Source organism: Pogoniulus pusillus, chromosome 23 (assembly GCF_015220805.1).
Source record: "Pogoniulus pusillus isolate bPogPus1 chromosome 23, bPogPus1.pri, whole genome shotgun sequence".
Classification (NCBI taxonomy): domain Eukaryota; kingdom Metazoa; phylum Chordata; class Aves; order Piciformes; family Lybiidae; genus Pogoniulus; species Pogoniulus pusillus.
In genome coordinates, this window is record NC_087286.1 from 1,691,288 (window position 1) to 1,710,817 (window position 19,530).

The window sequence follows — 19,530 nt, forward strand, 5'->3', positions numbered from 1 at the left end:
CTGGGCACAGGGATAGCATGAGGCTGCCATGCAAACCTTAGGCTTTATCCTGCCATGAGGGAAGGGCTCCCTGAGCGACCTCTCGTTGGTAACCCTGCGGCAGTGCCCAGGCCGTGGCTGCCTGCGCTCCCCGCGGGGCTGGGCTCTAAAGCCCTCACAGGCTGCCTGTTGTTCCAAACCGGCTTGGCACTGCAAAGCAGCTTAGCTGACCAATTAATAAAGCCTTTCAAACACATTGCATCCGCACTAATTAACGGCTTGGGGGTTGTTTCTTTCCTCTTTTCCACCCCTTCCCCTTCACCATCCGGATTCCTCAGGTTCCAAGCGCTCAGCCGCCAAGGACGATCGGACGCTGGGCGCAGCTGCGGCGGCTCGGCGAGGGGAGATGTGCCCAGCTCTCGGCGTGCTCTGCTCTGCTTTGCTGCTCAGCCTGCTCCCTGCTGAAGGCCAGCCCGGGGAAGAACGTGGCCAGGACGGCAGCCATGCTCCCAGCAGAGGCTATCTGATGGACGTTTTCCGCCTTCTTTCAGCCAGGGACGCTGAGCTGCAGACGAAGCGCTCCGGGGAGCTGGTCAGGATGCTGCTGGAGAGAGCGGAGTGCCCGCAGGGGATCGCTGGCACGCAGGAGGACTGCAAGCTGGTCAGTGCTGCCCTTACTGAGGGCTGTCTTTGCAGCTTTACATCGTAGAATCAGAGAATGGTTTAGGTTGGAAGGGACCCAACCCCCTGCCATAGGCAGGGACACCTCCCACTAGAACAGGTCGCTCAAAGGTATCATCCAACCTGGCCTTGAACACCTCCAGGGAGGTTGTGGAGCACAGAAGCATTGAAAATCACATTGGGTGCTTTTGTGCTCCACGACTTCCCTGGGCAACCTGTGCCAGTGTCTCACCACCCTCACTGCAAACAACTTCTTTCTAGCAGCCACTTTCAACCTCCCCTCTGCCAGTTTGCCTCCTTTCTTAGAGTGATGCTTGCCTCAATACAAAGCTGAGGCACCACAGGGACATGCTGTGGCAGCTCCCTTCCCCCTCCCCCCCCAAATGCCCCTGCTTGGCTAATTTCATTCTGAATTATCACTGCTTATTGTTCGTCCAAACCTGACATCCTGAAAGGCATTTGGCCATTGGAATGGGCTGCCTGTGGAGGTGATGGAGCCCCCATGCCTGGAGGTGTTTAACAGGAGGCTGGACGAGGCACTTAGAGCCATGGGTTAGTGAATGTGAAGGTGCTGGGTGCTAGGTTGGACTCGATGAGCTCAGAGCTCTTTTCCAGCCTGCCTAATTGTGTGTCTCTGGAAGCAGCCATGCTGCTCTTGTGTAACAGCAACCATTTCCCTTTCAAAGCTGTCAAGGCTTTCTTTCCCAACCAAGTTTTGTCCACTTTACCCTGACCTAACCCCAGCAGTGTGAGTTTGAGATTGGGACATAACAGATTTCTGCTGTGGGAAGATAGAGAGGGAAACTGGAGGCAAGTTCTGCTGCTTTTATCCTCTTGTTGTTGTTGATGTGGATTTTAGCTCACAAAAATAACCCCCAGCCAGGACTGTGTCAGAGTTATGTCCAACTTCACTGAAATGCTCCAGATTTAGAGATGGCTGTGGTAAGCAGTTCAGGTCAGAGGAAATCAAAGACACATCCAAAGTGGCTTCACAGAAGGGTTGGCTGTCTGCTTGAGCTGAGATTGTTTGCAGGACTGATTCCCAGTTTGAGGAAGAAAGGAATAAGTGGAGTAAGAAATTCAACAAGGCCAAGTGTAAGGTCCTGCACCTGGGTCACAGCAATCCCAAGCACAGCTCCAGGCTGGGTGGGGAATGGCTGAGAGCAGCCCTGAGGAACAGGACCTGGGGGTCTGGGCTGGTGAAAAGCTCAACAGGAGCCTGCAGGGTGAGTGCAGCCCAGACACAACCCTGTGCTGGGCTGCAGCAAGAGCAGTGTGGGCAGCAGGGCAAGGGAGGGGATTCTGCCCCTTGGCTCTGCTCTCCTCACACCCCACCTGCAGTCCTGGGGGCAGTTCTGGAGCCCCCAACACAAGCAGGACATGGAAGTGTTGGAGCCAGTGCAGAGGAGGCCACCAAGATGCTGAGAGGGCTGCAGCAGCTCTGCTGTGAGCACAGGCTGAGAGAGTTGGGGCTGTGCAGCCTGGAGAAGGCTTCCAGGAGCCCTTGGAGTGGCCTTGCAGGATCTGAAGGGGGCTCCAGAAGGGCTGAGGAGGGACTATTGACAAGGTTTTGTCATGTCAGGACAAGGAGGAATGGGTTTGAGGTGGCAGAGGGGACACTGGAAGTGGCTGTTAGGAAGGAGCCCTTTGCAGCAAGGGTGGTGAGGGTTTCTCTTGGCACATATGTGCCATGTGTTTGTCTCAGGTGTGGCCCCAGACACTTCACAAAAGCAGGGGGCTGGGCCTTCTTCTCCCTCTTTCTTTTGCTCCTCTGGCTTCCCATATGGAGAGCATGCCTGCTGTGCCCCTGGGGGGAGCATCTACATGGAACTGGCTGCCTTTGGTCAGGACTACCATCTAGCTGGCACAGGAAGGAGAATAGGTTTAGATTGATCTTAAGAACAAATTCAGTAGGAGGATGACAAGACTCTGGAATGGATTGTCCAGAGAGGTTGTGGATGTCCCCTCCCTGGAGCTGTTCAAGGTTGGATGGGGCCTTGATTAACCTGGGCTAGCTGTGGTGTCCCTGCCCATGGCAGGGAGGTTGGTTCGGATGATCTCTAAGGTCTCTTCCAGCCTAAGCCATTCCAGGATTCTAGGAATGGCATCTGATGCTGCATCATCTGCTAGGAGGGACAGATCCTATCTCTTTGAGGGACAGATCTCATCTCTTTTGAGGAACAGATCTCATCTCTTTAAGGAATAGATCTCATCTCTTTTGAGGGACAGATCTCATGTCTCTGAGGGACAGATCTCATCTCTTTTGAGGAACAGATCCCATCTCTTTGAGGAACAGATCTCATCTCTTTGAGGAACAGATCTCATGTCTCTGAGGGACAGATCTCATCTATTTTGAGGGACAGATCTCATCTCTTTGAGGAACAGATCTCATGACTCTGAGGGACAGATCTCATCTCTTTTGAGGAACAGATCCCATCTCTTTGAGGAACAGATCTCATCTCTTTGAGGAACAGATCTCATGTCTCTGAGGGACAGATCTCATCTCTTTGAGGAACAGATCTCATCTCTTTGAGGAACAGATCTCATGTCTCTGAGGGACAGATCTCATCTCTTTGAGGAACAGATCTCATCTGTTTTGAGGAACAGATCTCATCTCTTTAAGGAACAGATCTCATCTCTTTGAGGAACAGATCTCATGTCTCTGAGGGACAGATCTCATCTCTTTTGAGGGACAGATCTCATGTCTCTGAGGGACAGATCTCATCTCTTTTGAGGGACAGATCTCATCTCTTTGAGGAACAGATCTCATGACTCTGAGGGACAGATCTCATCTCTTTTGAGGAACAGATCTCATGTCTCTGAGGGACAGATCCCATCTCTTTTGAGGAACAGATCTCATGTCTCTGAGGGACAGATCTCATCTCTTTTGAGGAACAGATCCCATCTCTTTTGAGGGACAGATCTCATCTCTTTAAGGAACAAGCCTCCCCCCAGCACTGCAGCCTCAGCACTAAGCCATGGCCCCAAGCACAGCTCCACAGGCTGCTGCAACACCTCCAGGGTGCAGCACTGCAGCACTGCCCTGGGCAGACACTGCCAATGCTTGAGAAGCCTTCCAGGGCAGAAAGATTCCCTAAGGTGCAGCCTGAGCCTCCCCTGCCTGGGCAGCTTGGAACCATCTCCTCTGCTCCTGGCCCTTGGCAGCAAGCAGCAGAGGCTGCCCCCTGCTCACTGCCCCCTCCCTGCAGGCAGCTGCAGAGAGCAATGAGCTCTGCCCTCAGGCTGCTCTGCTCCAGCCTGCACCCCCCCAGCTCCCTCAGCCCCTGCTCAGCCCCAGCTGCTCCAGGCCCTTCTCCAGCCTGGCTGCCCTGCTCTGGACACGCTGCAGCCCCTCAGTGTCCTTCCTGCAGCCAGGGGCCCAGAGCTGAGCACAGCACTCGAGCTGTGGCCTGCCCAGTGCTGAGCACAGGGGCATGATCCCCTCCTGGCCCTGCTGCCCACCCTGCTCCTGAGCCAGGCCAGGATGCCAGTGGCTGTCTTGGCCACCTGGGCACTGTTGTCTCATGTTCACTCACTGCCAACCAACACCCCCAGCTCCCTCTCCAAGCTGTAGCTTCCCAACCACACATCCCCAGGTCGTATAACCTCTTGATTGTCTCTTCAAGGGTCACTCTCAGTGAGCTATCCATGCACCACGGAGCAGCTGCATCTTTTGCAGCAGACCTGCTTCCCTCCAGTTAGCCATTGCCTCTGCAGACATCCTTCTTGCAAGAGGAGACAAGACTCTCACTGCTACAATATCCTCACAGAAGCCTCTGAAAGTGTTCCCCCACATGCAGTAGGTTTTGGTGCCACCACTGAGTGTCTGAAAAGGCTGCTTGGCTATGCTGAGCTCCTCTGGGGCAGAAGACAGGAGAGTTCTACTCCTCCTGACCCAATGCTCAGAGCTGTGCATTAGGACAAGGGCACAATGGGCAGGGCAGGGTGCATGGCACAGACATCTGGATTAGGTGTGGGAAGAATTCATTGGCAATGACCAACCAAAGAGAATTTTTTGTTGGGCTCTTTCTCTTACAAAGCCCCATCACAGAATCACAGTTTGGGTGGGAAGATCCCTCCAAGATCATTGAGTCCAACCTCAACCCAACACCACCATGGTCACTAAACTGTCCCAAAGTGCCATGTGCACACATTTCTTGCACACCTCCAGGGATCAGGACTCCACCACCTCCCTGGGCTGCCTGTTCCAATCCCTGACTACTCTTGCAGCAAATGATGCTCTCCTCATCTCCAACCTAAACCTCCCCTGGCACAATTTCTGTCTATTTCCTCTTCTTCTATCACCTAGAATCATAGAATCAACCAGGTTGGAAGAGACCTCCAAGATCATCCAGTCCAACCTAGCACCCAGCCCTGTCCAGTCAACCAGAGCATGGCACTAAGTGTCTCATCCAGGCTTTGCTTGAACACCTCCAGGGACGGTGACTCCACCACCTCCCTGGGCAGCCCATTCCAATGCCAATCACTCTCTCTGACAACAACTTCCTAACAACATCCAGCCTAGACCTCCCCTGGCACAACTTGAGACTGCATTCCCTTGTTCTGTTGGTGGTTACCTGGGAGAAGAGCCCAACCCCACCTGGCTACAGCCTCCCTTCAGGTAGCTGCAGACAGCAATGAGGTCACCCCTGGGCCTCCTCTTCTGCAGGCTGCACACCCCCAGCTCCCTCAGCCTCTCCTCATAGGGTTTGTGTTCCAGGCCCCTCACCAGCTTTGTTGCCCTTCTCTCAACACCTTCCAGCACCTCAACAGCTCTCTTGAATTCAGCAGCCCAGAACTGGACACAGCACTCCAGGGGTGGCCTGAGCAGTGCTGAGCACAGGGGCACAAGAACCTCCCTTGTCCTGCTGCCCACACTGCTCCTGAGCCAGCCCAGGATGCCATTGGCTCTGTTGCCCACCTGGGCACTCTGCTGCCTCCTCTTCAGCCTACTGTCTATCAGTACCCCCAGCTTCTTCTCTGCCTGGCTGCTCTCAGCCACTCAGTCCCCAGCCTGTAGTGCTGCTTGGGGTTGTTGTGGCCAAAGTGCAGAACCCTGCCCTTGCCCTTGTTTGGTCTCATCCCATTGGCCTCTGCCCACCCATCCAGCCTGGCCAGGTCCCTCTGCAGGGCTCTCCTACCCTCCAGCAGCTCCACAGCTGCTCCTAGCTTGGTGTCATCTGCAAACTTACTGATGCTGGACTCAATCCCCTCGTCCAGATCATCAATAAAGATATTGAACAGGACTGGGCCCAGCACTGATCCTTGGGGAACACCACTAGTGCCTGCTGCCAACTGGATGTGGCACCATTCACCACCACTCTCTGGGCTCTGCCATCCAGCCAGTTCTTGATCCAGCACAGAGTGAATCTATCCAAGCCAGGACCTGCCAGCTTGATCCCAGAGAGAAGAGACCAACCCCAGATCACTCCTCCCACCTCCTTTCAGGCAGCTGTTAGCAATGAGGTCTGCCCTCAGCCTCCTCTTCTCCACGCTAACCACCCCCAGCTCCCTCAGCTGCTCCTCCCCAGCCCTGGTCTCCAGAACCTTCACCAGCTGTGTTGCCCCTCTCGGAACCAGCTCTCAATTCCTCCAAGGATCACTGCCTCCTGAGGAAGGGAATTCATGCATTCATTCGATGCTTTGGGTTGGAAGGGACCTTAAAGATCTCCTAGTTCCAACCCCCTGCACTTTCTGCAAGGTGAGATGCATGGACAAACACATCATGCTTGTAGCTACAGGGACAAACACATCATGCTTGTAGCTGCAGGGACAAACACATCATGCTTGTAGCTGCAGGGAGCACCACATCATGCTTGTAGCTGCAGGGACAAACACATCATGCTTGTAGCTACAGGAATAAACACATCATGCTTGTAGCTGCAGGGAGCACCACATCATGCTTGTAGCTGCAGGGACAAACACATCATGCTTGTAGCTACAGGGACAAACACACCATGCTTGTAGCTGCTGGTTTAGTTGGGGCAATTAATGAGGCAGAGTTATAAACCTGTAGCTAATTTTATTTCCAGCAAGCCCTGCCCACAGCTCCATACAGATGAGTTACATTTGGGCTCTGATTCAGTCAGGACAATCTTCCCAAGGCTGCTTCTGGGCAATTCATTCAGTTAGGAGGATCAGAACAGTTGGAAAAGGTTTGGCCACACAATGGCTTTGCCTCACTTACAAACAGGCAGCCTGCAGCCCTGGGGCAAGTCTGTGCTGCTCACTGCAGGGGAGTAGAAATGTCAAGCTAAGCCCTGGCTCCTTTGTGGCAGTGTTGGAACTGCTTGGCTCTTGAGAGGCTTCCAGATCTCCCCAGGGTGCTGGGAAAGAGGCAGAGAATCTCTGGCCTGATCCTGGCTCCTCTTGGCACAGAGGTTTGCAGGGGTGCAGGCAGCATCCCTTGCAGCTGTGCAGAGAGCCCCATGTGGGTGGCACTTCTCACCACAGCCTGAGGCACTGAAATGCCTTCTCCTGGGAAACTTGAGGCACTTCAGCTTCCAGGCAGTTCAAGCCCAAAACATCAGGGCTAAGCTGGTCTGAAGCATGAGGCAGAGCAGAACACATTGGCCAAGAGCAGTGAGGCAGAGGCAGCTCCGTGAGGCAGCTCCATGGGGCAGAGGCAGCACAACTGCTTGCAGCTGAGCTCTGTTTCTGTTCCTTGCCCAAGTGCAGAGGCTCCTTTGGCCACAGAGAGTCACCAATCAGATGGCATTGCCAAACTGACCACATGAGGTGACCCCAGGCCTTGCTCACCCTTATTTGGGCAGGACACCAACAGGTACCTAACCCCCTGTGGGTCCCTGCTTATCACTTTGGAGGGGACATCATGGCCCAAGCCTTTGTTCTCCTCCCGCCCTTGCTTCCCCCATCAACAGCAGGGTGGGGCAAGCCAGGACATCTCATAGGCCTGTAGCCTGCCAGGACAGCTACACAGAGCACCACATCATGCTTGTAGCTACAACCAATGTAGTCTGACAGCCTAAATTCTTCCTGGATCAGACATTTATTGGAGTGCAGTTTTGGCTCTCCCGTGGCACCTTCCTTCAGTGTGCTTTTTCTCAGGGGTGTGCAGTCCATCTGCTCAACCACAGTAGCTGAGATCTTCAGCTCTGTCTACAACATGCTTGGAAATGAGCCAGGTGGAAAGAACAGCTTCAGTCACAGAATCCTTTTGGTTGGAAGAGAGCTTGAACGGCAGCAACTCCAACCAAGGCTACAGCTAAACCATGTCCTCAGCACCACATCTCCTGAGTCTTCTAGACACCCCCAGGGGTGGGTATCTCTGGTATGCCTGTGCAAGTCTTTGAGAGCCCTTTAGTCAAGGACTTTGTTCTGCTATCCAGTGAATGACAGTAGGAACAGAATCTCTTAAAGAAGGAATCCTCATTCTTGACTTCAGGATCTTCTTTCTCATAGCCTGGCACAGAGCTCTGTTAGTCTAATTTTGGGTCTGGTTTTAAATGTTTGCTTTTGCTTCAGCTGGCAAAAGGTTCTGGGAAGTGTCTTTATATTGAGAAAAATGGAAGGGCTTAGATTCAGTCACAGATTGCATTGGGCTGGGAGCAGCCCTCAAAGGTCATCCTGACTGACCCCCCTGCAGGCAGCAGGGACATCTCCAGCTAGAGCAGGCTGCACAGGGGCACAGCAAGGCTGATCCTAAATGTCTGCAGAGATGGGACTCGTCCCTGGGCAGCCTGTGCCAGGGCCTCCCCACCCTCACTGTGCAGAGCTTCCTCCTGATGTCCAACTGAACTCTGCCCTGCTCCAGTTCCAAACCACTGCCTCTCATCCTATCCCCACAGGCCCTTCTGAACAGTCCCTCCCCAGCCTGCCCAGAGGTCCCCTTCAGATACTGAAATGCAGCTCTGAGGTCTCCCTGGAGCCTTCTCTTCTCCAGGATGAGCAGCTTCAGCTCTCTCATCTGTGCTGCCAGTGCCCCTTGCTGGCTCCTGTCCAGCTTCTCACCCACCAGCACCCCCAGGTCCTTTTCTGCAGGGCTGCTCCCAGTCTCCTCATCCCTCAGCCTTTACTGATATTGCAGGTTGCTCCAACCCAGCTGCAGGACCTTGCCCTTCCCCTTATGAACCTCATGAGACTACATCTATAGGGGAGAGGCTGTGGGCTTAGGTAAGGCCTTTGCCAGTAAAGCCTTGTGGCCCATGGCATACACAGGTGGACTCTGATGGATTAAATCTGGCTGATGGCTGAGCCCAAAGACTTGTGACAGAAGGAGTTAAAGCTGGCTGGAGGCTGGTTACCAGTGCTGGCCCCCAGGACTCTGTCCTGGAGCTGTCCTGGGAATCTGGATGAGGGAGTTGAGGCAGGCTCAGTGAGTTCACAGATGACACTAAATTGAGTGGCTGTGTTGATGTCCTTGAGGGCAGGATGGTTCTGCAGAGGGATCTGGCCAGGCTGGCTCCATGGGCTGAGGTCAGTGGGATGAGGTTTAACAAAGCCAAGTCCTGCACTTTGGTCACAACACCCCCAGGCACCACTGCAGGCTCAGGGCAGAGTGGCTGGGAAGCAGCCTGGTGGGAAAGGAGCTGGGGGTGGTGGTGCACAGCAGCTGAACATGAGCCAGCAGTGTGCCCAGCTGGCCAAGGAGGCCTCCAGCATCCTGGCCTGGGTCTGAACCAGTCTGACCAGCAGGAGCAGGGCAGTGATGGTGACCCTGGACTGGGCCTGGTGAGGCCACAGCTTGAGTGCTGGGCTCAGGTCTGGGGGCAGCAGGAGAAGAAAGACACTGAGGGGCTGGAGGGTGTCCAGAGAAGAGCACTGAGGCTGCTGAGGGGTCTGGAGGGCATCGTGTGAGGAGCAGCTGAGGGAGCTGGGGGTGGTCAGTGTGGAGAGGAGAAGGCTGAGGGGAGACCTCATTGCTCTCTGCAGCTGCCTGCAAGGAGGCTGGAGTGAGGCTGGGGTTGGGCTCTTCTCCCAGGTAAGCAGAGACAGGAGCAGAGGAACTGTGCTGGAGTTGTGCCAGGGGAGGGTTGGGCTGGAGATGAGAAAAAAGAGTGGTGAGGGGTTGGGACAGGCTGCCCAGGGAGGTGGTGGAGTCCCCACCCCTGGAGGTGTTGCAGAAGCTGTAGCTGTGGTGCTTCAGGACAGAGTGCAGTGGCCTTGGTGGTTGGGTTATGGTTGGGCTTGAAGATCTTGAAGGCTTTGTCCAACCTTAGTGATTTCACAGCTCTAGGCCATACCCCTGTGTGTGTATGCACATGTGTACCTGTGCACAGCTCTGTAAGTACTGTCTTTAGCAGCTCTCTGCTCAGACAGGGAAGCTTGCCCAGGGTGAGTTTATCACTTCTGCCCCTCCTGAAATGCATTCAGAGGATTGGATGTTGCTGAGCTCCTGTGCTGGCTCTCTGGACTGGGTTGTTCCAGTTAACAGAACTGAGTGAGAACAAATTAATCCAGCAGTATGATTAGAGAGTTAATTAAAGCTTTTAACAGTGCATTGACTGGGCTATAAATTCAGCTTCCTGAGGGAAGCAGAGTCCAGGTGTGGTCTCTCTCTATCAATACAAACACATCTGGAACACACAGGTAGAGATATGAGCATCCTCTGCCCTCATTTGCTGTGTTTATAACCAGAAGCCAGGGGAAGACTTTCAGCTCTCTACAGTGATTGAACAGAGCCAGCTCTGGTCTGCAGCAAACCTGACCCCCCCTGGATCCTTGCTGTGAATTAAAAACAGAAGTGGCTCTGGAAAAGGAAAACTCCATGGCATGATCTTGCAGCCAGAGAAGTGCAGCCAGAAGAATGACCTGCACCAGCAGCCTGGGGCTGGGGCCAGAGTGGCTGAGAGCAGCCAGGCAGAGAGGGAGCTGGGGGTGCTGGGAGAGAGGAGCTGAAGATGAGGCAGCAGTGTGCCCAGGTGGGCAGCAGAGCCAATGGCATCCTGGGCTGGCTCAGGAGCAGTGTGGGCAGCAGGACAAGGGAGGTTCTTCTGCCCCTGTGCTCAGCACTGCAGTGCTGTGTCCAGTTCTGGGCTGCTCCATTGCAGAGAGATGTTGAGGTGCTGGAAGGTGTTGAGAGAAGGGCAGCAAGGCTGGGGAGGGGCCTGGAGCAGAGCCCTGTGAGGAGAGGATGAGGGAGCTGGGGGTGTGCAGCCTGCAGCAGAGGAGGCTCAGGGCAGAGCTCATTGCTGTCTGCAGCTGCCTGCAGGGAGGCTGTGGCCAGGTGGGGTTGGGCTCTGCTGCCAGGCAGCCAGCAACAGAAGAAGGGGACACAGCCTCAAGCAGTGCCAGGGCAGGCCTAGGCTGGATGTTAGGAGGAAGTTGTTGTCAGAGAGAGTGATTGGCATTGGAATGGGCTGCCCAGGGAGGGGGTGGAGCTGCCATCCCTGGCGGTGTGTAAGAGGAGGCTGCATGGGGCACTCAGTGCCAGGGGTTAGTGAATTGGAAGGGTTAGGTGCTAGGATGCACCCAATGATCTCAGAGGGCTTTTCCAACCTGCTTGGCTCTGTGATTCTGTGATCTGTGGCCACTCAAACACGAGGGCTGAGCTCTCCTGCCCTCCCCTCCCTTTGCACCAGCAGGTGGCAGGCACTGTGTGCCCTCAGCTGAACGTCCCTTCCTTGCTGTTCCGCAGTGCCTGGAGCCCGAGGCTGTGCTGCTGGCGGCTGGCGGAGGTCCGGAGGAGCGCCTCAGCCAGGCAGTGTTCCAGAGGGTCTCCCTCATCCTGCTCCACTCCATTCTGCACCGCAGAGAGGTCTGCTCCTCACGCCTCAGCCTGGGCAGCAAGGACTACAAGTACTACCTGCAGAGCATGCTCAGCCTCAGGCAGGATGAGGACTGCTACTATTTCTCCCGGAATGAGACTGAGGACACTTTGGCTGCAGTAAGGCAGCACTTTAAAACCTCTGAAACCCAGGTAAAAACAACTCCCTTCTCCCTGCTGCCCCCATGCCTGCAGCCAGTGCAGCTGGGTCAGCACCACGGGCCTCCAGGGAGCTGGGAAAGGAGCACAGGCTGAGTGTTGCTCTCTTGTTGCTTTTGCTGTTTAACTCCAGTCTGCTCCTTGACTTGCTTCAGGCATCTGCCACCTACCACTTCCACAGTCATCTCCTCTGGAGACATTGAGCCCCCAGCTGGATGTGCCCCTGTGTGGCTTGCTCTGGCAGGAGGGGTGACCTCTGGAGGTCCCTTCCAAGCCCTAACGTTAGGTGATGCTGTGATTCTGTGGCTGGGGAAATAGTGCACGTTGGGGTAATTTAGCTGCAGCTGCCCTGCTTGGAGCAGGTGGAAACCAGCATAGCTGTGTAGACACAAGACCTTGCCCTGGGCTTCAAGGACAGCAAACACTTTCTTATGTCTTGTATTTCCTGGTCTCGATAGGCCAGCAGTGGTGGTACTTAGGTGGTATGAAGCAGAGCAACTCCATCACTGGTCTGGCTGCAGAGCAGAAACAACTGGTTTAGCTGGAGTGCAACCCTTGCCAGGCCCTGTGCTCCCTTCTCCATACAGGCCACAGTAGAATGAGGAAGGTGTCCAAAGAAATGATGGGGACACCCCCACCCCACTTTGTGACCCACTGTCTGCCAGCATGAGTGTGCCTTGCAGAACGACTGATGCAGATCCACAGATCACATCGGCTTGGGAGGGACCCTCAAAGGTCCAACCCCTCCTGCAGGCAGCAGAAACACCTCCAACTACAGCAGGCTGCAGAGGGACAGAGCCTCGACCACAGCCCTGGGCAGCCTGTTCCAGTGTTTTACCACCCTCATGATGTGCAGAACTTCCTCCTGCTGTCCAACCTAGCTCTGCCCTGCTCCACTTCCAAACCACTGCCCTCCTCCTATCCCCACAGGCCCTTCTGAACAGTCCCTCCCCAGCCTTTCTCTGGGGCTCCTTCAGGTACTGAAATGCAGCTCTAAGGTCTCCCTGGAGACCTTCCCCTGCCAATAAGCTTAAATGAAAAGTTGGGCATTGTCCCGGGTTCGGGGGGGTCCCTCCCCATGGAATAAACTCACTACAGCAGGGAGTTTTGGAAGGCCAGGGGGAAATGAAATTGTGCTGCTTATAGTTTAAACACAGCAGTGTAAGGAGAATAAACTGCTACAGAGATATAATAACCTTAAGGAAGATGGGGAAGGGTCAAGCAGCAGCGAAGCAGCCAAAGCAGCAGCAGCCAAAGCAGCAGCAGGGCAAGCTGGCAGTGGGCACAGGCAGAGGCAGCAGAAGCAGCCAGGGGAAGGTCCAAGCTGTGCTTCCAGACACAAAGCTCTTGATGCTCCAGTGAAATGATATTAACCCATCTATTGTTGCCATTCTGTGGCCTAGCCCTAGAATGTTCACCTCTCCACTCAGAGCTTCCACTTCTAAGTTTCTCTGTTCCCAACATTTTGATGTCTGAGCTGCAAATCAGCTCAAATGTCCAGAGAAGGGCAACGAGGCTGGGGAGAGGCCTTGAGCACAGCCCTACGAGGAGAGGCTGAGGGAGCTGGGATTGGTTAGCCTGGAGAAGAGGAGGCTCAGGGCAGACCTCATTGCTGTCTGCAACTACCTGAGGGGTGGTTGTGGCCAGGAGGAGGTTGCTCTCTTCTCTCAGGTGGCCAGCAGCAGAACAAGAGGACACAGCCTCAGGCTGTGCCAGGGGAGATTTAGGCTGGAGGTGAGGAGAAAGTTCTTCCCTGAGAGAGTCATTGGACACTGGAATGGGCTGCCCGGGGAGGTGGTGGAGTCGCCGTCCCTGGAGCTGTTCAAGGCAGGACTGGACGTGGCACTTGGTGCCATGGTCTGGCCTTGAGCTCTGTGCTAAAGGGTTGGACTTGATGATCTGTGAGGTCTCTTCCAACCTTGGTGATACTGTGATACTGTGACACTGTGAAATGGCCACAGGTGGGTTTCTTTTTAACAAGGAAAGCAGCATCTTGAGCATATTCAGCTGAGCCCAGCCTTTTACAGCCAGGAAACACTTCAGTTTGGGGCTCCCCACTTGAAGAGGGACAGGGATCTGCTGGAGAGGGTCCAGTGGAGGGCTGTGAGGATGAGTAGGGGACTGGAGCACTGCCTGAGGAGGAGAGGCTGAGGGCCCTGGGGCTGCTTAGTCTGGAGAAGGCTGAGAGGGGATTGAATCAATGTCTATAACTATCTGAGGGCTGCCAGGAGGGGGGGGACAGGCTCTGCTCACTGCTCCCTGGGACAGGACAAGCAGCAATGGATGGAAGCTGCAGCACAGGAGGTTCCAGCTCAGCACAAGGGGGAACTTCTTGACTGGAAGGGTCCCAGAGCCCTGGCACAGGCTGCCCAGAGAGGTTGTGGAGTCTCCTTCTCTGGGGCCTTTGCAGGCCTGTCTGGATGTGTTCCTGTGTGCCCTGAGCTAGATTGTGTGGCCCTGCTCTGGCAAGGGAGGCTGGACTGGATGATCCCTTTGGGTCCCTTCCAGCCCCTGACATCTGTGAGCCTGTGAAACAGGCAGCAAGTTTTCTCTTCACTGTTTATTATTCCCTCTCTCAAGTAGGGTCTATAAAATAACAGAAGGATATTCTAGAGGTCACAGTGCAAAGAGAAACTCTTCCTTGTCACGAGCCATTGAAGCCCTTTTAGCCAGAAGAGAGAACCCCTGAAGCAGGGTGACCTCCAGAAGCCCCTCGGATTTGTTCATACTCTGCAGCTGTGTTGCTTTGTAGCAGCATTTGACTTTGCTCTTTTTCCTGTCAGTAGATTTTCATTCACCCCAGAGTGTAGCCAGAGCTCCCTGCAGAAGCAGAAGGTGGCCAGGACTCCTGGCTGTGCAGCAGGATGCTGAGGGCCTCCAGCTCCTCTTTGTCCTTTGTGCCATCATTTCCCATCATAAACGATTCATTGAGCAGCGTTTTTGGTTGGGAGTCCTGGGGAAGGTGCTGATTTCCAAGGGCTCCAGTGGTGTCTGGGCAACTGTGAAGAGGCATCACAGGGTGTTTGGCATGCCAGGCTGGAACAACAATCCATACAGTGCTGGACTGTCTGCTCTGCTTGCTCCTGCTGGCACTGACACCTCTTGTCAAGCCTCTTCAGCTGCTGAGGCTTAGCTGCTCACTGACTTGAGGGAGAGGAGTTTATGGGGAAAACAGACTCAAAGCACCACAAACTAACTCATGCTTAGCACAGAGCCACACAACTATTCAGCTTGGCAAAGCCCTCAGGGTCACTCAGCCCAACCACTGACCTGCTCTGCAAGGTGCACCCTAAACCATAGCCCCAAGCACCACATTCAAACCACCTTCAAACACATCCAGAGTTGGTGACTCCAGCACCTCCCTGGGCAGCTCATCCCAGTCCCTGACCACTCCTGCTGGGGAAAAAAATGTTTCCTAATATCCATTCTAACCCTGCCCTGCCTCAGCTTGAGGCCATTCCCCCTTCTTCTGTCTCCAGTTCCCTGTGAGCAGAGCCCAGCAGCAGCCTCCCCACAACCTCCTTTCAGGTAGCTGCAGCCAGCCATGAGGTCTGCCCTCAGCCTCCTCTGTTTCACACTAACCCTCCCCAGCTCCTGCAGTCTCTCCTCACAAGATTTACTCTCCAGGCCCTTGCCAGCTTCCTTGCCCTCCTCTGCTCTGCCTCCAGCACCTCCACATCTCTCTTGTGTTGAGGTGCCCAAAGCTGAACCCAGCACTGGAGCTGTGGCCTCAGCAGAGCAGAGTGCAGGGGCACAATCCCCTCCCTGCTGCTGCTGCACACAGCATTTCTGATGCCAGCCAGGATGCCTTTGGCATTCTTGGCCACCTGGGCACACTGCTGGCTCCTGTTCACTTAGAAGCTCCAGGTCCCTCTCCAGCCACACTGCCCCAAGCCTGTAGTGTTGCTGTGGGTGGTTGTGCCACAGCATTTGAGCTGTGGGAAAGGGCCAATGGTGCAGCCTGATAACAGAAAGGCAAAAGCCATTTTCAGTGCCTCTCTTGTGGTTTGTCTTTACAGAAACCATCCTCAGTGCTGGCACCTGCCTAACATGGCTTGAGGCATTTGGGTTAGAGGCAAATGGAGTGAAATCATTTCTGTTTCTCTCAAACCACAGCAGGCTGCAGGGAAAATACACAACAGTGGCAGCAAAGGAGGGGAGCAGGGACAGGACTGCAGATACCTGGCAGAGCTGTGCCCCCAGGTCAGAGCTGCAGGGAACAGGCAGAGCTGTGCCCCCAGGTCAGAGCTGCAGGGAACAGGCAGAGCTGTGCCCCCAGGTCAATCCTGCAGGGAACAGGCAGAGCTGTGCCCCCAGGTCAGAGCTGCAGGCAACAGGCAGAGCTGTACCCCCAGGTCAGAGCTGCAGGGAACAGGCAGAGCTGTACCCCCAGGTCAGAGCTGCAGGGAACAGGCAGAGCTGTGCCCCCAGGTCAATCCTGCAGGGAACAGGCAGAGCTGTGCCCCCAGGTCAGCCCTGCACATGCCCACACACATGATGATGCACAGTGGTGACTGCTCCTGCCTGGTCACTAGAAGGAAAGTCACAGAATGGCTTAGGCTGGAAGGGACCTCAGAGATCATCCACTCCAACCTCCCTGCCATGGGCAGGGACACCTCTCAGCTGGACCTGGCTGCTCAAGAACTCATCCAGCTTGGCCTTGAACACCCCCAAGGGAGGAGGCAGCCACAGCCTCTCTGGGAAACCCATTTCAGACTCACCACTCTCCTACTGAATGGCTTCTTCCTCAGCTCCAGTCTCATCCTGCTCTGCCTCAGATTCATTCCCCCTTGGCCTGGCTCTAGACACCCTCAGGAAAAGTTCCTCTGCAGCCTTCTTGTAGGATCCCTTCAGGCACTGACAGCAGCTCTGAAGTCCCCCTGGAGCCTTCTCCTCTCCAGGCTGCACACCCCCAGCTCCATCAGACTGACCTCACAGCAGAGCTGCTCCAGCCCTTGGAGCATCTTTGTTACTTCCTCTGGCCTCTCTCCAGCAGTTCCATATCCTTCTTATGCTGCAGACACCAGAACTGAAGCCCCCTTTGTAAATCTATGTCCTTCCAGATTGTCACCAGACAGCTGCCCCATAGCAAATTATTGATTCACAGGCTCACAGATGTCAGGGGCTGGAAGAGACCCAAAGGCATCATCCCATCCAACCCCCCTGACAGAGCAGGACCACACAATCCGGCTCAGGGCACACAGGAACACATCCAGACAGGCCTGGGAAGGCTCCAGAGGAGACTCCACAACCTCTCTGGGCAGCCTGTGCCAGGGCTCTGGGACCCTTCCAGTCAAGAAGTTCCCCCTTGTGCTGAGCTGGAACCTCCTGTGCTGCAGCTTCCATCCATTGCTGCTTGTCCTATCCCAGGGAGGAGTAAGCAGAGCCTGTCCCCCCCTCCTGACCCCCAGCCCTCAGAGAGTTATAAACATTGATTCAATCCCCTCTCAGCCTTCTCCAGACTAAGCAGCCCCAGGGCCCTCAGCCTCTCCTCCTCAGGCAGTGCCCTCCTGTCCCCTCCTCATCCTCGCAGCCCTCTGCTGGACCCTCTCCAGCAGATCCCTGTCCCTCTTCAACTGGGGAGCCCAAAACTCCATTTCATAAGGAAATAAAACCATGAAGAGACTTCTTTCAGGAATTCAGAAACAAGAGCTCAGGTCTGTACTATAGGAGCCAATTTCTTGTGCCTTAACGAAAATGCCTCCCTTATCTACCTCCTTCTGGGATTGGATGGAGATGCAGCTGAGGACAGCCCAGGAATGATAGAAACAGCAAGACAACAATGCTGGGCAAGAGCAACCTGAGTAAAGAACTGTGCTTATTCCCTACCTGACACTGACTGCACCCAAGGGATTCTGCTCTCTGCAAGTTCATCTCGCTGCAGGAAGGACACTGAGAGGCTGCAGCATGTCCAGAGCAGGGCAGCCAGGCTGGAGAAGGGCCTGGAGCAGCTGGGGCTGAGCAGGGGCTGAGGGAGCTGGGGGGGTGCAGGCTGGAGCAGAGCAGCCTGAGGGCAGAGCTCATTGCTCTCTGCAGCTGCCTGCAGGGAGGGGGCAGTGAGCAGGGGGCAGCCTCTGCTGCTTGCTGCCAAGGGCCAGGAGCAGAGGAGATGGTTCCAAGCTGCCCAGGCAGGGCAGGCTCAGGCTGCACCTTAGGGAATCTTTCTGCCCTGGAAGGCTTCTCAAGCATTGGCAGTGTCTGCCCAGGGCAGTGCTGCAGTGCTGCACCCTGGAGGTGTTGCAGCAGCCTGTGGAGCTGTGCTTGGGGCCATGGCTTAGTGCTGAGGCTGCAGTGCTGGGGGGAGGCTTGGGCTGGGTGAGCCTGGGGGGGCTCTTGCAGCTGGATGTGCTCTGTAGCTCTGTGAGTCTCCAGGAAATGCTCTCTGGTCCCCATTGCCTCCATGCTCTCAGGTGCACTCTGACTGCTTTCTCTGCCCTGCCTGCCTGTGGCAGTGTTCTCTGTTCCCTCTCCTCCTGTCGCTCTGATTAGCTGAGCAGAGGTGCCCAGAGCTGCCTCGATGGTGCTTTCTCCTGATTGCAGTGCCTTGATGTGAGCAGCCTGGAGGCAAGAGCTGAAATAAGGGACAGAGCTGGTGCTGATGAGAGCTCCCTCCCACGCCTGGCTGCCTTGATCATCACTCTGGCTCTCCAAGGGGTCTGCATGGGACAGGCCACGCTGCCCTCCCCAGAGTTCTTTGTAAGATACATTTTCAGTTCTCTGAACAGCACCACTGAGCTTCAAGTGTCAGGTAAGCTCCTGCTTTGTCTCTATATGCCCTCTGCAACACACATTTCATGTCTTTTGATGTAAACTTGCTTGAGAGCAGCCCTGAAGAAAAGGCCTTGGGGGTGCTGGTGGTGGAGGAGCAGCTCAGCAGGAGCCAGCAGTGTGCACCTGCAGCCCTGAGAGCAACCAGAGCCTGGGCTGCAGCAGGAGCAGTGTGGGCAGCAGGGCCAGGGAGGGGATTCTGCCCCTCTGCTCCACTCTGCTGAGACCACACCTGGGGCACTGTGCCCAGCTCTGGAGCCCCTATTACAAAAAAGATCTGGAGGCCTTGTGTAAGATTTACAGCTAAGATGATGTCATTTGCATCATGTACATGGCCACAGCCTTCATCCCTTTCATCTGAAAGCCACAGTCCAAGAGGAGGTGGTCACTGACCTGCTGCACCACTTGGACACAAGCAAGCTTATGGAGCTGGCTGGCAAACACTCAGGGGTATGGAGGTAGAATCACACAATCAGGCAGGGTTGGAAGGGACCACAAGGAGCAGACAGTTCCAAGCCCCCTGCCATGCCCAGGGACACCCTACCCTAGAGCAGGCTGCACACAGCCTCAGCCAGCCTGGCCTCAAACACCTCCAGCCATGGGGCCTCAACCACCTCCCTGGGCAACCCAGTCCAGCCTCTCACCACTCTCCTGCTCAACAACTTCCTCCTCACCTCCACTCTGACTCTCCCTACCTCCAGCTTTGCTCCATTCCCCCCACTCCTGCCACTCTCTCAGAGACTAAAAAGTCCCTCCCCAGCTTTTTTGTAGCCCCCTTCAGATGCTGGAAGGCCACAAGAAGGTCACCTCAGAGCCTTCTGCTCTCCAGACTGAGCAGCCCCAACTCCCTCAGTCTCTGCTCATAGCAGAGCAGCTCCAGCCCTCTGCTCATCCCCGTGGCCCTGCTCTGGACACCTTCCAGCACAAGCTGCTGAAGTGCTCACTGAGCCACTTGCCATCCCTCACCAGCAGCCCTGGCTCAGAGGGGAGGCCCCAGCTGACTGGGGACTGGCAAACATGGCACACATCTACAAGAAGGGCCAGAAGGAGGACCCAGGGAACTACAGACCTGGCAGTCTGACCTCAGTGCCAAGGAAGGTCAAGGAGCAGCTCATCTGCAGTGCCATTATGCAGCACGTGCAGGGCAACCTGGGCAGCAGAGGTTCATGAGGCACAGGTGGCCAAGAAAGCAAACAGCATCCTGGCCTGGATGGGGA

The 19,530-nt window shown here is 55.2% G+C and overlaps 1 protein-coding gene across 8 annotated transcripts in view; it reads left to right on the forward strand.

The window, feature by feature from the left end:
- The first annotated feature begins 322 nt into the window (after positions 1–322).
- The window catches only part of LOC135185553 (zinc transporter ZIP12-like), a 57,441-nt gene continuing 38,233 nt past the window's right edge, over positions 323–19,530 (forward strand). For 5 of the 8 annotated variants that reach the window (XM_064162333.1, XM_064162336.1, XM_064162335.1 and 2 more), the window contains exons 1-3: positions 323–640; positions 11,258–11,539; positions 18,086–18,293. In XM_064162333.1, coding sequence (XP_064018403.1) covers positions 386–640; positions 11,258–11,539; positions 18,086–18,293 — 745 coding nt within the window. In that variant the 5' untranslated portion in view covers positions 323–385. The remainder of the gene's footprint in view (positions 641–11,257; positions 11,540–18,085; positions 18,294–19,530) is intronic. The other 3 variants (XM_064162340.1, XM_064162338.1, XM_064162341.1) reach the window with 3 other exon arrangements.